General features: G+C 41.0%; 1 protein-coding gene across 1 annotated transcript in view; it reads right to left on the bottom strand.

Moving 5' to 3' along the window:
- The window catches only part of vat1 (vesicle amine transport 1), a 30,988-nt gene that overhangs the window by 2,469 nt on the left and 12,412 nt on the right, over window positions 1–16,107 (bottom strand). Inside the window, exons 3-6 of the mRNA XM_005726133.2 lie at window positions 9,833–10,003; window positions 8,606–8,695; window positions 6,630–6,871; window positions 1,340–1,608 (exon numbers count right to left, since the gene is read on the bottom strand). Of these exons, the coding sequence (XP_005726190.2) occupies window positions 1,340–1,608; window positions 6,630–6,871; window positions 8,606–8,695; window positions 9,833–10,003 (772 nt within the window). The remainder of the gene's footprint in view (window positions 1–1,339; window positions 1,609–6,629; window positions 6,872–8,605; window positions 8,696–9,832; window positions 10,004–16,107) is intronic.

The following is a 16,107-nucleotide window of genomic DNA, read 5'->3' as shown; positions in this document are numbered from 1 at the left end:
CATTTCAGACGATTCGCTATCTCAACATGACAGTGCTTCATTCATCACACTATGTTTGTGTGTGTACTTGTTTAAACAGAAACAAATTCTCCCTTAATTGGCACTGTGCACTTCTTGCCAACAGTTGGTCAGCTAGAAAAATCTGTAACTAAGGAGAAGGAAGCTGAGCAATGATTTCTGCCTCTCTATTCAACGTTGGACTGAAAGGCTCATTATGAGGCAAATTCATATTCAGGCTAGTGCAAAACTGCAGATTCTATATTAGCTTCACTTAATTTGGTGGGAACGAATGCACTGTTAAGAGGTTTCGCCTTGCTTTATATGAACACCGATACAAGCTTCAAGCTAAGTCCACATAAATGACAACCAGGGTTAGGTCTTGCAGTATTAACACTATTGTCTGAGCCATAAAACATCATGATAAAAGCCATGATGCAAATATCTCCAGAGGAGGTGCACCAGCCAATCACAGGCATCTCTGACTCATCCTTGGTGACATAACTAAGCGTTGGACACTGAGAGCAACGTGTGGGTGGGTGTGGTTCTCTCATTTTACTGCCCGTCTTTGTGCCTGTCTGTGGGTCCGGCCTGAGGGTGGGTGGGCAGGGGCGGTGGTGTGGGAGGTGTGTGTGTGGAGTGGGGGCAGGGTGGGGACTCAGCACAGTGAGGGGATGGGGAAGCAGAGGTGGCAGGTGGAAGTCAGAGCAGAACAATTTAGCACAGTGGGAGTTGAGGTGCAGAGGGGCACGGGGTCGAGGGTGGGGCCGGCGTGAGAGCGGGGATCATTGTTGTCAGGGAAACAGTAATTTGCCCCAGGCCTGGACCGTACCCACAATCCTCCATGGTCCTTCTGTCTCTGCCATTATCGTTATGGTTTTTTTTGTTTCTTTTTTTTTTTTTTTTGGCCGTTTCCGCTCAATGTCAGAGAGGAAGATCGGTTCGGAGCTTCGATGTGATCAGAATCTTTAAGACATAAATGCAAGAAAAGGAAGGGAGGGGGAGGTGGGTGGAGCCAGGTCTGAGTAATCGCTGTCATTGTGGACCCAAAAGGTGATGGTGGAGAGGGGATGTGAAAGACTGACAATGCTGTGATCATTTTCTAATCCATCCTTCTAACCCATTCCCATTCTTACTCCTCCCCCCCCCCCCCCCCAACCCCACCCCATCCATCTAAATTGCCAAATCAAATCCATCCCCACAATCCCACACCACACCCGAGATCCCAAGACACAAACTCCCTGCTGGTCTGCTTGACTATCCATCCATTCAACCCTCTCACTTCTCCTCCTTCTTGGGTTCTTCCTTCTTCTCCTCTTCCTTCTTCTCCTCCTTCTTGGGCTCCTCCTTCTTCTTGTCATCCTTCTTGTCATCCTTCTTGTCATCCTTCTTGTCATCCTTCTTGTCATCCTTCTTGTCATCCTTCTTCTCCTCCTTCTTGGCATCGTCCTTCTTCTTGTCATCCTTCTTCTTATCCTCTTTCTTCTTATCCTCTTTCTTATCCTCCTTCTTGGTCTCCTCCTTCTTCTCTTCCTCGGGCATCGGCTCTGTAGTGAGGATCACTTTGCCAATGTTGTTCCTTTCCTGCATCTTTCTCATGGCATCACCCACCTGGAGGAGAGAGGGAGAAGCTGATTATTTAAGGCGAGATGAAAGAGCAAATAGCGAAAAGGAGCAAAGGGAAGCTTTTAAACAGTTCTCTTTGAGACAGAAGAAGCTAGTATCATCCCTCCAAAAACATTTCCACAGCAATATGTGTTTCTTTACATTATCTGCCTCCAATTTCCCTTCTTGACACCACAGCCTGGAAACAAATATTGCAAGCTTGCTCTTCAAATATGACTTTAATATGCAGTATATGAGAAATTATGTTTGTTTAGATGAGACTTTAATAATCTTTGAGGGGAAATTAGATTGTTGTAGCAGTACACAGCAAATAAGAAGTGGTAACAGGATAACGGAGCAAATGGAGGGAATAATGAACACTTCAAACATGCATTACTTAATATTAGTGTGTCTTAAGTATAAAAATAGTGAATGTTTTAATGATGGGCCAACTAAAATCAAAATCACTTTTTGCTTCATTTTATCAAATTCACCCATTCTATCAAATAACAGACATCCCCCCCACAATATTAAGATGTTTTAATCACTATGCATTAGGAAGGAAGTAACAGATTTCCTCAAGAAGACGGAGTGTTGATTACATGGAAGTAAGTAGTCTGTGTTTAAAGCAAAAGAGGGAATACTTTGCTGAAATGCAAACTTGAAGCCACTGGCTTTCAACTGATGACAACTTAGGTATTGCTTTTTAAAATTTAATCTACATTTATAAACATTCATCAGCTTCATAATAGCTGATGGTTCTACTACAGCTCAGCTTGGAAATATTGTGCAAGGAAACTTTCCACTAAAAATACATTTTGCAGTAAAACTTTCAAAGTATTGTGTAATTCAGATTGCTGAAGCGTTAAGCCTAAACTTAAGAACTGATTTTCTTTCCTAAGACCAAGGATTGAGGATTTTATGCTCCATCACTTCAAGTAAAATTGCTTTTAAGAAGAGATTTCTTTGCTGGCTAGAATGAACAGGATTATAGTGACCAAAAAATGTGGTACTGTAGAATTTGGCATGTCATTCTTATTGAAAGGTTGGCCTGGAAAAATGTTACACCGTCCTATTGAGGTGCTTATTGGGTTAAAATGATTAGAAAAAAGAAGAAGTATGAAGTGGCAAATCTGATATTTATGAGATTTTCTTTCCAAAAACTAAATATTTCACGTTGGGACAGATGAGATTACAACCCCCAGGCTCCCCTCCTCATATTGATGGATGGGTGACGTTGGTCCTACTGCTCCTTCATCATAATGATGAGTGGAGAATCCCAGCTAGACTGGCCCCACCCTCCTCTTGACCACTGGGCTCTGTCCACTGTCTGTTCCCGTCTCCATCACATCTCCCTCCCTCCTTCCTCAAATCTCGCTATTTGCGCGAGGCAGGCAGACCACCTAACGACCAATGCCACGGCAACAGGGCCATCTCCTAGCAACGTAAAGCCTGGCTGAAACGTGGCCCTGACGACTTAGACACATGGGAAAGGGAGAGGAGGAGGCGGAGGGAGCAACTGGTATCCCACAAATGAAGAACAGGCAATGAAAGAAAGGGAGGGGTGAGTCCAGGAATTATAAGAATCATCTTCGATGTGAATGAAAGTCACAGACTGCCTCCTTTTAACGACTCCACCGACTTCTAGGCTTCACTCTCTAAGATCTGCCAACCTCTCTCACTCCCAGGCATCTTGATAAGGGTGTGCTATTTGTGGCTACTTACATGACCATTATCTTCTTGGAAATCGGTGCAGATGTAGATAATGAATCCTGAGGAACTACAGGAAAGGAAGGAACAGTCTAATTTACAAAAAACATGGTCCTAGCATGTTCATTGATTACTGGAGGAAAAACAAAGAGTGACAGTGGGGGGGATGGGATGTGATGAATGGGGTCAAGATGTGGCATTTCAACCGAGGTCATAAAAATCGATCAACTATCTGTCATGGTCTGCTGTGTCATTAGTTTTTCCATGTCTCTTTTTTTCAGTTAACTCCTCTTATTTGTAAGTTTCTGTTGTGTATGTGTCCATTTTATTTCGTGCCTTTATTATTTTTCCCAATATTTTTATGGTCTGATTTGCCTTTTTCCCCTCGCCTGTTGATTGCCATCCTGCTCTACTTTATGTACTTTTAGACCTGTTTTACTTAGTCTTTGTGACTTTTCCCTCCCCATTTCTGTCGGCGACTCCCCTTCTTTTCTCCTCCTGTTTGGAAATTTTTATCCAATAAGATAAAAGTTTTTTCAGTTCAGTTATTTATTTTTTGCTGCAAAATGAGACTGAAGCAAACCAACAGTGTCACTAAAACCTGTCATAAATGTTGCCATGTGGTCAAGTTGTTGTTATTAACAGTGATCAATTATCATAAAAATCCCCCAATTTTTCTTCTCCAGAAATAAATTGACATTTGAACTCAGCAACCTGTTCTATATGAGTTTAACCTGGTTACAACCTGGCAGCCATTTGAGTCGAGTTCCCTCAAGTTGTGCGTTCGCATTTATAAATTATTTAAGCAAATATATGGAACCTTTGACAACCACAGAGTGATTGCAGTCAGTCCAAGTCTGACAGCAACTGTTTGCAGAAAGGTTGCCTCCTATCAAGTGACCTATGTAATCACGATCACTGGCCGTAACACCTCCAAGCTCTGGACAATTTTAACTTGTATGACTGAGCCATTAGTTTGCTGAGCCGATTAAATGTAAATTTGCTCGGGTTGCATGATCACGGGATGGTGGCGCATGAGGTGAGCCCTCTTGTTCATCGTTTTCCCAGAGTATTTTTATTTATCTAATAAAATAAATGGATTCCCTGTATCGCCACGTAATTGCCACATAAAATATCAGGATACTAAGCTGTATCGATTTCTTTGCCCCAAACCTTAACTTTAATGGTCTTCTCCCTCCATCTGTAAATTAATTAACTTAATTATATACTCTGCAATGCATCTTCTGCCTTGGTGCCTGCGTTTGAAAAGTACACTAAAACATAACCCTATTAACCCACAGCTTTTACTTCTACTAGCAGAAGTGTGACTGGCTACGGTTACATCTTCTGACTGAAGATTTCAGGTCAGCTGTTTACATGGAATGTGATTTAATATGGTCTGAGTTTTACATGCATGGATGCACAAACACTAAACTGGGACAGTGTAACATGCATAAGAGTAATAAACAGAGTCATTTTCACTCAAACTGCAGCCCTGAATTTTTACAGGCATTACCCAGGAAAGAACATTGGACAGTTGGATTGGAAATTAATCGGAATTTGACCTGCCAGCTCCCTGGTCCTGTGATATTCCACTGTGCCATTGTAAGATGACATAGCCAAAAGTAGAGTGAATGTACAGGAAATGAGTGGTTGTCAAGTTTCCTACAGGCGTATTACCAGAAGCGAGAAGGCATCCAAAGCAGACCATAACCTGCTTCATGCCAAGTACGAGTAATGATCCAACTGGTTTCTCCTAGCATTAAGTTCTTGTGAAAGTTCTTATCCCTTTGATGGGTGTTGGAGCAGCTCTCTGATCTGAAGCAGTTTCCATTATTATCTTCTTTAAAATCAAACTCCACGTAGGGCCAATTCAGCTCAAACCACCATTTTTACAAAATTGTAAAAAGTGTTTACAACCTTTGTTTAGAAAAAAAAAAAAGGAATCATTTATGTGCTATAATTTCTTTTTAAATTCTGATCAGTTTATGAAAAGGTCCCACCCTATGCAACCATTTTAAATTTCAGTCAGTTTCAGCCGTTTCATATTTCTTTGTATGGAGCTTTTAAACCTTTCAGAATCATTAGGCTTCATGTAAATCTAACCCATGTTTGCAGACTTTGTCCAAAAACTTGCTCCAAGCCAGACAGAGATTATACCTTCTCTTCTGTGTATTTCCACTCTCCTTCCATGTCTCTTTCTCATACATCAGGGCCCCTCCCTAAGACAGAGGCACACGCTGACTAAAGGATGTCACCATAGCAACAAGAGAGAAAGAGCAAAAAAGATACACTGTGAGGAGGGAGAAGGAGAGAATACAGCGAGACAGAGAGAGACAGAGAGGGAGTCAATAACCTAAAGACAGAGAAAAAGAATCTGATAGAAAGAGCAGACAGATGGAGAGGCAGAGAAAGAGCGTCAGATGGCGGAGAAAGGCAGCGGGTGTTTCTCTCCGGTCCCAGTCACACAGCCAAAATACTGACCAGCTCTGACTTTGACAACAGAAGATGTCAGCCTCTGACTCTCTCTCTCTCCGTCTATCTGTGTTTTTCACACCATCTCTATTCATATCTGTTAGCAGCGTTAATTTTGTCAGCAACAATCGGAGTCTGTCTGTCTGACTGAGACAGAGCGCTTCTTCTGCACAAACTTTGGCTGTTGAATGGGAGGCTTATTGAATCACGGCCACACCCAGCTTCTGCAGATCCTACCACCAAATGCATAAACAGACACAGGCCCACCTGGCATTCACATCCATTTTAAGAAAGGGGTGGGGGGTTGTAAATGTGAGTCAATAAGCATATATATTAGAGGTGTAAATGCACCCGTGTTGTGATAAATCATCTGGTCTTACAAAAAAAAAAAAAAAAAAATATAAAGGACATTAAATGGAAACGGTTTAGTGGCAAATTCAGCTAAAAAGGAAAACTACTGCATATGTCTTGTAATATACAATTTCTGCTAAATTGTAAAGATTAGCAGAAATTCATCTAAAATATAATTTAGATTAACAAATGAACTAAATAAATACAAGCCATTACATTTATACTAAATTAATGTAATGTCAAAAATTCTAAGGCTACACTGTAATAGTCCCTGCAATGACCTAATCTACTCAACTACACTGACCACTTTAAGCAAAATTTCAAAAAACAAAAAAAATAACAATGATATAATCTCATAGTATTTAACCGATCATAGCCTCTACTTATAAATTTATTTTATGTGAGAATAAAGAACGTAATCCACCAAGACATAATCCACATGAGACTAATAGTAATTACTGGCATAAATAGGCAAGCACATAGACACAAACCTGCTCAAGATGCCAAGTAGAGTCAATGTGGGGTTTGATTTTGCCGTCCTTGTAGAAATCCAGAATGGTATTCATTGCCTCGGTGATGAGCTCTGTCTCCCCATCTAGGTAGCCAAGGTGGAAGCCACACACAGACTTGTTTCCCTGAATCAAGCTGAGTGTGTGGATGGAGAACTGGTGGTACCAGTTCTTTGCCACAGCAAGCAGGTTCTTCTTTTGTCCTGCCAGCATGTTAGCCGCTCCTGGCAGAAAAAGTAAGAGCTTAAATCGCTTATCACTGGAATAAAAAGCTTAAGAAAGACTTTCAACTAGAAACTAACTTAGAGCAGGCCAGCTACACACCTGCAGTCAAAGGTTTTGTGACTACCTTAAATTCATGAAACACAGACTACTCAAAACTCTTTGTGTTGGCTCCTACCATTGAACTGTTGTTGAGGTTGGCAAATTTATATGTCTATAGATATTAAGATATATAATATGGGGAGTTGTAAATAGATGGGGAAGGAACTGGAACCCTTTATTCTGCACTCTTTTGTCAGACCACACCCATTTTCAAACTACACCTCAGTTTTGATCTCAACTTCTCATCCTCAGTGGTGAGGATTAATACTTATTTTTCCACAGACAGAAACATGCATGTACGCCTGCCAAAATAGTCTAAATCTTCTTTGTGGTAGTAATAATACAGTATTTTCTCCAGGACAAAATTTTGCCATGAGATTCAATTATGAAATTTTCCAGTCCCCCACCAACTTTCTCAGTTTTTTTCATCTGCAACAGCTTTACCCACCTGATAACCTATTTTCATTTCCTGATAACCTATTTACATCTTAGTAGTGAAAGACCCACTCTATTAATGTATTAAAAATGAGCAGAAAATTGGACGACAGATAATTTTTTGTCAAGTAATGTACACAAAAAGATCACAAATGTTTCTTTGTAACTGGTCATTTAGTGTGGAGATTTGCCGTTTTGGCTGTTTTACGTCACTGTAAATTAAATATATCTGTCAAGCGTCAAGTGCTGCACCTTGTTATATCGAGTTTGTTGTTTCCCTTCTGTCTCCCCTCAGTCCTCAAACTCTCACCTACACCTTCCACCCTAAAAAAAACCTCTTTAGCACTTCAGCTGTCACTGTCAACACATCCCTATTCCCCCTCATCCTGCGTTCATGTAGCCTATGGCCTCACTGTGTGAGTTTTTCTCAAGGGAAACAGGGGACACAAAGCATGCTCTGACAGAAAGAGAGACCCAGTCTGCTACATTCAGACACATTCCAGGTTTCTTGCGCATAAAACACTCATTGTTCGGCTATGCATACTTCTGATAAGCTGGAAAAGAAGCTGAGGGAGAGGATGGTGGGGTGGAGCTGGAGGGTTTTGTGGGGGTGACATGGATGAATGGGCGAGGGTGGAGGGCACCATGCTGGGTAGTAGGTTTCTGAGCAACATGCAAAGGGAGCACCCTGTTCTCCATGGATGCCGACCCCACCCACTGCATGTATACTGGTTCGAGTTTGGCATCTCAACACAGCTAGTGTAAAGGGCTTCCCACGAATGACATGCAGCATGCCGATGACATGGGCCTCTATTCTGCCCACCACTCTACTAGTCTGCTACAAATTAAAGGTTTGACATCATCGGTCTTATATTGGGTATATTGTCTTTTGTTGATGTACTTTATTTCAAGCTGTAGAGTTGCAGTTAAAAAAAATGAAGCAGTAAATTGAAGCCTTAGCATTCCTACTAATGTTACATGACGCTATAATAAGGTCACCAACAATTATAATGGCCAACATTTTGGTTTAGACCTTAAGTTTTAGAAAAAAAAAAGAAAAAAAAAGTGGCCACTTAATAGTATAGTTAAAAAATTACAGCCCAAATTATTGGCCTGTTCTTCCAAAGCAATGTTGTGGATGGCTGTCTCGTGAAAATTACCAACTGACTCTCAAGCATTGGCCTTGTTTTTCTACTTACCATAGGTAATAAGTTTGCCCATAGGCTTCAGCAGGTTGTAGGCCTTATGGGTATCTGATCCTCCAAGAGGGTCCAGTATTATGTCCATCCCTGGAGCAGAATAGAGAAGAAAGGGACAGTCATCACTGGTGTGAATTCAGAGAGAACAGCCTGCCAAGTCTCCTCAGCAGCCACCTCTGCATGGCAGAGTTCACTGGGAGTAGCAAGTGTGGCCAAGTCGCACCATGTTTGCACAGAGACGAGCCCATATATTCCAAGAGATGTAAGAAGAAGAGTCGAGTAAGGGCCTGCTTGTTTGATGTTCTTTCATTCTTGTCACTGATCAGACCAGAGGGATAAAATGACTTTCTGTTGCTGTCCATTCCTTGGAGGATAGAATAATAACCTACCCTCTGAACAGATGGTAAAGGATGGCAATCTAACTATGAAGGTTTCTTTGTGGCTTATTAATGGTGAACTATATAAGCTTAGGCCTAATGATGCTCCTTTCCGCCAGAGGGGACTCCTCAAATTGGGCTACCCCTCCTTGCTCTATTAAACCCTGCTTTTATTGATTGTGGGAGGCTCACAGCAGGACTCCGCCTTGACCACAGCACACATAAATTGACAGGCAGCCAAAGACACAGAGGGGAAAGGTAGAGAGCAGGATTGCACATTGATCCAGGCTTCTAATTAGATACATTGTGTCCAAAGTGTCAGTTCTCGCTATCTGTCTCTGTAATGCCTGTCTGTCTAACTCTATGTTACAAAGAACAGAGACGGCCTGAAGAGGGGACTATGAAATGAGCCACCAGCATAATAACAGTCTCCATCCTGCTAGGATCACAGCAGTAGTTGGAAGGAGAAACAGGAACTGAACATTGTTTCATTTTACTGAAAAGCTGAATTCTTTTGTGCTCATCTTGGCGAGTCCATCTACATAAAACTGTGTGGATACGTTGTTGGTGGCAGTGAGAATCCAAACAGTCACTGTTTAGTGAAATGAGTTTGCTGGGTAGGGAAAATGAACTCCCTACATGCTATCCGTCTAGTGCACATTGCAGCCAGCTCTGTCGAGAAAGACAATGTGGTTGAAAATGTATCATCTCAGTGTTTGCAGTCACACAGTACTGGTTCTTGCCAGGGGAAAATATCAATCTGAATTTCAGATTGTTTCAGTTTCAAATATGAAACAGTGTCAATATGAATTTAGGCAGCTTTAACAGTGCAGATGGCTAATTTTCTTACCTTTTGGACTGATCTTGCGGACTTCCTCCACATAGTCCTTGGTGCGATAGTCAATGGCATGCGTAACTCCACCCTGGGTGATGGTCTCATGTTTACTGGCTGAAGCAGTGCCAAACACGGTCACATCCTTCACTGTCTTGCACAGCTGAGTAGCTGCAATCCCCACACCACCTGAAGGAAGACAAGAGTTAATTTGATATGTGAAATCATGAACTGCAAAAAACACGATTTGTAATGAATTCTAGTGCAAACTCTATTTGGCATGGATTTATAACCAACTTAATCTTTCAAGGCGACACCCTGAACAAAACATACCTCAACACAAGCATCTAGGAATTTCCATTCTACACATACTTATGGCAGGTAAATGTGATTTTAATTATTAATTCTCCCAAACAAGCAAGTCAATATCAGTGTGAATGTGTTTTGCTCAGGGGTATGTAAGGAGCGCATTAAACACAATCACATTAACCCAGCTGGCCTGGGGTGAATAGACACCCACACACATCCAGGTCTGGAGAAAGTAGCCATTGTAGCTCAAATGACATCGAATTTCTGGTTCTCTTATTTGAAACAACCTGTCAAAGATTCCAAAGTAAAAAAAAAAAAAAGTAGCTCAAGTCTTTTTTTCCCACCATTTGGAAAATGACAGTTGGATTACAAATGAAATAGTTCCTTATGATCATGTCAGCTGAAAACAAAAAGGGCTCCACTGTCCAAGACTTTAAAGACAGATTGGATGTTTTGGATATCTGTGTTTTTTGTGTGCTGTATTCCAAAGTGTGTACATAGTTGTGGCAAAAGCCTCTGCCAGTGTTTGCAAAGGCAGCCAGCGCAAGAAGTAATAGGTTACTGATAAGCAGTGGCTTGTTTGAAATAGGGCCTGACTTGAGGACTTGAACTGAAAGGCATCCATAAAGGTCATTCATGCCTGACTAAGTAAAGAGTGCATCTTATCTGAATCAGAGAGTAAAGCAAAACATATTTAAATAACAAAATTTTAATTGCATAGTTGGGCTGCCTGTCTGCTAGAAAGGTTTGGAGTAGATGAATAATTTGCATGCTTACATAGACATCTACACTTAAATATTTAGTAGACTATGGAAGATCAAGAGCAAGATCATCTTAAAGACAGGAAGACAGAGACATGCATGAGAAGCACACATTTGATTGCCCTCGTGCAAAAGATTAGACTTGTGGAATTGATTGTTGTCAATAAGTTATCTTTACATACAGTGATAAAATGCACACAGTAGCAAAGTGTTTTGAACATGCCGTGGGATGTGTTGTTTTCAGTGCTTTCGATAACGTTGGAATTTTCGTTTCTTTTGTGATGCACAGAGCGAATGTTGTGCATCAGATGACACTGATGCACCTCTGGTCCCTTCATATAAACGTAAAGATTATTCTGAGCCAGTGAACCAGTCTTTTCAGAGCAACGTCTCAGCAGTTCCTCTCTGCGGATGCACTATTGCATAAAAACAGCAAAAAATAAATAAATAAACTGAACCAAGATCTAATGATAGGATTAGGCCCCATTCTCTTACCAGCATGAAAAATAAAATGGTTAGCTTTTACTCCAGTGTTAAAAATAAATGAAAGTTTTGTAACTAAAATGTGTTATAGAGGAGAAAGAACCAGGAAATAAAAGCCCAATTTTTAAAAATTCAACTGCTTCAAAAGCCTTATTTTCAATGTGGTGACAAGAAATTCTTTTTATTTTGTGATTTTAATTTGACAGACTTAGACCAGGAGAGGTGAATCAATCACTCTGCATTGGTGTTATCAAGCCTACTGACACCAACGTTATTGAAGGGTATGAGAATCAAAGCTCTTGCTGCTGGACATGAAACAAAAATGAAAGTGAACAATAAACTGTTTTTTGATACACAGTCACCAAAATCATTCAAGGAGCGTCTTTTAAAGAAAAAAAAAAGGTAGTTACAGCGAACGGCATATTTAAAATCACAATAATTCCTTTAGTCAGTTCAAAAGACTTAAAACAAACACTGCATGGTTCACAGCAGTGATTCTGATCTCATTTTCTGTTAGATTTGAATCTTTCACAGGGTTCAAAAAAGGGTCAAAAAACTTGTAAAGACAAATCCAAATCATTTTAATTTGCTTCCTTCACAAACCTTCATTTCAGTGTAAAGAAAGAAATGTATTCTGTGTTGTTTTGTTGATGTAAGAGCCCGAGTCCAGGAGAGATGAATCAGCCGCTCTTCGTTACTATAATCACGCCTGCTGACACCGAGGGTACAACTGACGAGAAAACAAAATCGAGGCTGTTGCTGTTGGATGTGAGTGCCGTCACGGCTGCGTTATAACAGCACCGTCTCTCCTTGTCCTCAGTGAGAAACCAAGTTTGCGTTGCCAAGGAAACCTCGGCCAAATTGCCGACAATGACTGAGCAGAGGGAGCCATTTTGTTTCAATAACTGCTCTTGCTTTGGGCAAGTTTGTCATTAGTATCATATCTTACGTTATAATTAATATGTGATAACAAACAGTTCATCACAAAGCTGCATGCATGTTTCCACACATTCGAACACAGCGCAAACATGCCTGCTTGACTTGAGTTTTTGCACTAGTGCACACGCGACAGTTTGTGTGAGGTAGAGGGGAAGGCAGACAAAGTGAGAAATTGTTGAATATGCATCGCCTGTCATGTGGGAGGTTTAAGAGCTGTTTTTAGTCAATGGCTTTGTCACATAGTAGCAACCCACAGGTGTTAAAAAGTGTCCAACATGATGATGCATCCATTTTCCCTGCATACTTGCAGTCATGCACTCACATTAATGTTTAACCAATGCTACTGTAGTAAACATAGTAATTTCCCCTTCTGTTGCAGTAATACATAGTGAGGGGAAAACGTAGCAATAAGTGTCTGTTTTAATGATATTGTACACCCATATTTTGATAACGAGAGAAGACAAAATTAGTTCATACTGGCTGGTTACAAATGTTTCCAGTCAAAGAAACATTGTGGCCAATGAGGAGAACGGTACCTGTTTCTGAATCCCATGAGAACAAACTCCTGATCCTCCATCACAAGACTCCTGAGCTGTGCCAGAACCCCTTACTGCACCCCATCTCGATTCGCAAATACACACACACACACAGACACACACATTGATACATGCACAGATCACAAAGGAGAGAGGAGCGGGGTCATAGCTTTGAACAGCTCTTAATGGCTGCTGGTATCTGCTAATCTTCACAAATATGCCAAGATTAAAATATTAACCTCTTATTAACCTAGTGCTTTTGCTTGTGTTCCTGAATTATAAGTCTTCCCTTTATATCTATTTCTTTTAACTAAAATAATGTTTCTTGGCAGGAGCAGAGTGTGAATTCATGTTAATTTAGAACCAGCCACAAACACTAATCCATTTGCTCAGGGAAGCAAAAAGCAGCTTAAGTACATTTTTGTTGCTAATTACATTTCTTCTCCTGAAGATTCAATTGAATTGTTTACACTCGGCGATTAGGAAATGTCAAAAAGCATCCACCTATCTGTTGTGTTCTTCCCTCTCCCTCTCCGGAGAAGCTGGATAAACAGTGGGGTTTTTGTCTTTCCCTGAATCCGTACATTCTAACATTCTGGCACAAATTGCACTTGGCTTCCACAATATGAGTTAGGAGTGAAGAGGAATTTTCCCCAAAACACAGTGGAATCCAAACTGACACTGAGGCCACTATTATTGCTCCACACCCAGAGTTCACCAGCAGGGGAGGGTGGGGACATGAGAAATATTTTTCAGATTTATAAAAATAAATAAAATATCCGCGCCGAGCGTCAATCAACTTTAAAGCCATATCCTTGTCAGCGTTTCGTGTTACTTGCCCAAATGAAGATCATCTTACACGTCACGGTGTTACTCAATTGTATGAGTCAGTCTGTGATTTCAGGTGTTAGTATGGGGACGGATGGAGGCCGTACGGTTACTGTCAACACCAGAAGATGACTAGTCCCTGGTCCTTGTTTCTTTTTCTGGGATTTCTTCACAGAAGGACTCATGTCCTCCTTAACCTATCATTAGTGGCTAACAAAGAATGAAATACAGGAATCTCTTGTTACTCAGACTCACCATGGCAGGGTTACAATAGAGCTTGAAAGAACAGCAAGAATCTCAACAAGTTTATTTGGTTCAACTTGTTGAGATTCTTGCTGTTCTTTTAAGCTCTATAATTGACTTCAGATACAACTCCTGTAATGACAAAAGGAGCTGTGGCTGGCTGTTGTTAATGTGTACTTTTGAGGTATTATACTACATTATACAAACTGTGTTTTCTGGAATGACTGTTCTAGTGTGTGTACTTGCACTGTGGGCTTGAAGAGCAGTTTAATGTGCTCTCTCTAATGTTGAAATTCTGTGTTTCATACAGGAAATCCACTTTTAGTTACTGTGAGTGAATTTTAAAAAAATATAAAAAACATCCCTTGCACATATGTGATGGTGGCCCCTGTAATTTCCTGAGTAATGATTCTCACGTAGCACTAACATAAAAACAGTCACAGCACAGACCAAATAATAATATGCATGTAAAGGTATAGACATAACCTTCTTTTCTTGTCGCAAAATGAAACGCAAGCTGGCGTGCACTTATTCTGTTTTGCCACACAGATACAGATACGATCACACAAACAGGTGTCCTGAAAAAGGTTTCACATACACCTGTGACTGTATGTGGTGGTTGGGATGAGGGTAGATGGGGTCATTTGTCAACGGCTACAGCAATGAGAGCGCGAACAAGCAACGTGATTGGTGGGTTAGGTTGGAGGTTGCCCTGGTTTCTCTTTCCTATCTGTGCAGCTGATCTGCCTGCCGGCAATGCCAGGCCCAGGGAACGCAGAGACGGTTCAACCACGCAGCCCAGATTCCCGCTTAGTGGTCAGAGTGAATTAGCATTTGCTAAACTAGGGTACGACCTCCTGTGCACACAGACTGGAAAGAAGAGGAAGGGAAATCATTTATAAAGACACAGACTTTTGTAATCACTCCAAGGAGCAACAAATCTGTTAGAGCCAGAGATGTAAGTACGCATGAGCTAATGCTTAAACAGCAAGGGACTTTGTTAGCTGGTAAATAATTAATGAGAACAGTAATCTGTGAGGGAGTCCTGGGAGGAGAAAATTACACTGAAATAAGAATCTTTCTTGGAATCATACAACATCCCCCCCAAAAAAACCTCAAAACAAAAAAACAAAACAAAAAAAAAAAAACAACACACATTTTGCCAGTCCCATCTGCAGTCAACTGCGCACTGGTGGCTTACACATATGCCTTAGGCATTGCCTGAAGGTTTGACAGCAGTCATGAAGATCTATACCAGGATATGGTTCTCATTTACCAAACCCGAGAGATCCAGCCACCTGTTTCACTCACTAAGCATTCAGAGATCACTGACAGTACACTTGCAATACTGAGGTGCATATAGAACCCCCCACAAAAAAGGAAAAGTTGTAATTATTTCAGATACCCAAGTTCCCCAAGTCCTTTCAATGTGCTATGTAGAGAACTGTCCAACAGCTGCTTCTAAAGCAGGACAAGTATGAAAGCAGTTAAAAATAACATACCTTCATATTAGTTGTTTGCAGAGGCATGAGGGATTCAAAGGTAAAAAATGGTCTAAGAAACTTTCAGTTGTTTCATTATTGCTTTCACAATTCATACGGCGCAATGGAGATTAAAAGCATGCTTTCAAGCTGAAATTTACATGAGTAGAAATTACTTCCAGGACCATCAGCTCTACAGATTACCATTAACAAGGATTTAACTCCTCAGCTGTGACTGCTGTCCCCCATCACAGTCAAGAGTGTATTTCACCAACATACAGCAGCTGGAAGCCTCTCACTTCAACTCTTGCCAGCTAATCCTCAGTGTAACCCTGGCGTAAGGCTATCCTATACACTCCAGGAAGATGCAGCTGCAGCAGCCACCATAATTGGTCACTGAGAAAAATAAAATCCAAAACACGAACCTCAAACTTTATGAGCCGAGATAATTGATAACATATGATGGAGACGAAAGCACCTTATAGTGCTATTAGTGTGCAGAGTATTTTTTTTTTTAAGCAGTGAAAGATTGAGCTGGAAATCCAGGCATTCATGGGGGACATGGCTGAAGCACAGAAGCAAAATCCTCCCCTACAGCGCCACCTAATTCTTATTATGCATTCTACATCTCCAACACAATGCGTGACACCTAATGCTGGACCGCAGTCAGTCATAAATAAAACAGAGATAGACGTCATGTTTGGAAGCAGTGG

The sequence above is a fragment of the Pundamilia nyererei genome, unplaced genomic scaffold (genome assembly GCF_000239375.1).
Source record: "Pundamilia nyererei isolate P.nyererei 1_Seehausen unplaced genomic scaffold, PunNye1.0 scaffold00018, whole genome shotgun sequence".
NCBI lineage: Eukaryota > Metazoa > Chordata > Actinopteri > Cichliformes > Cichlidae > Pundamilia > Pundamilia nyererei.
Note: the sequence above shows the minus strand (reverse complement) of the source record. Positions and strands in the feature narration are given on the sequence as shown.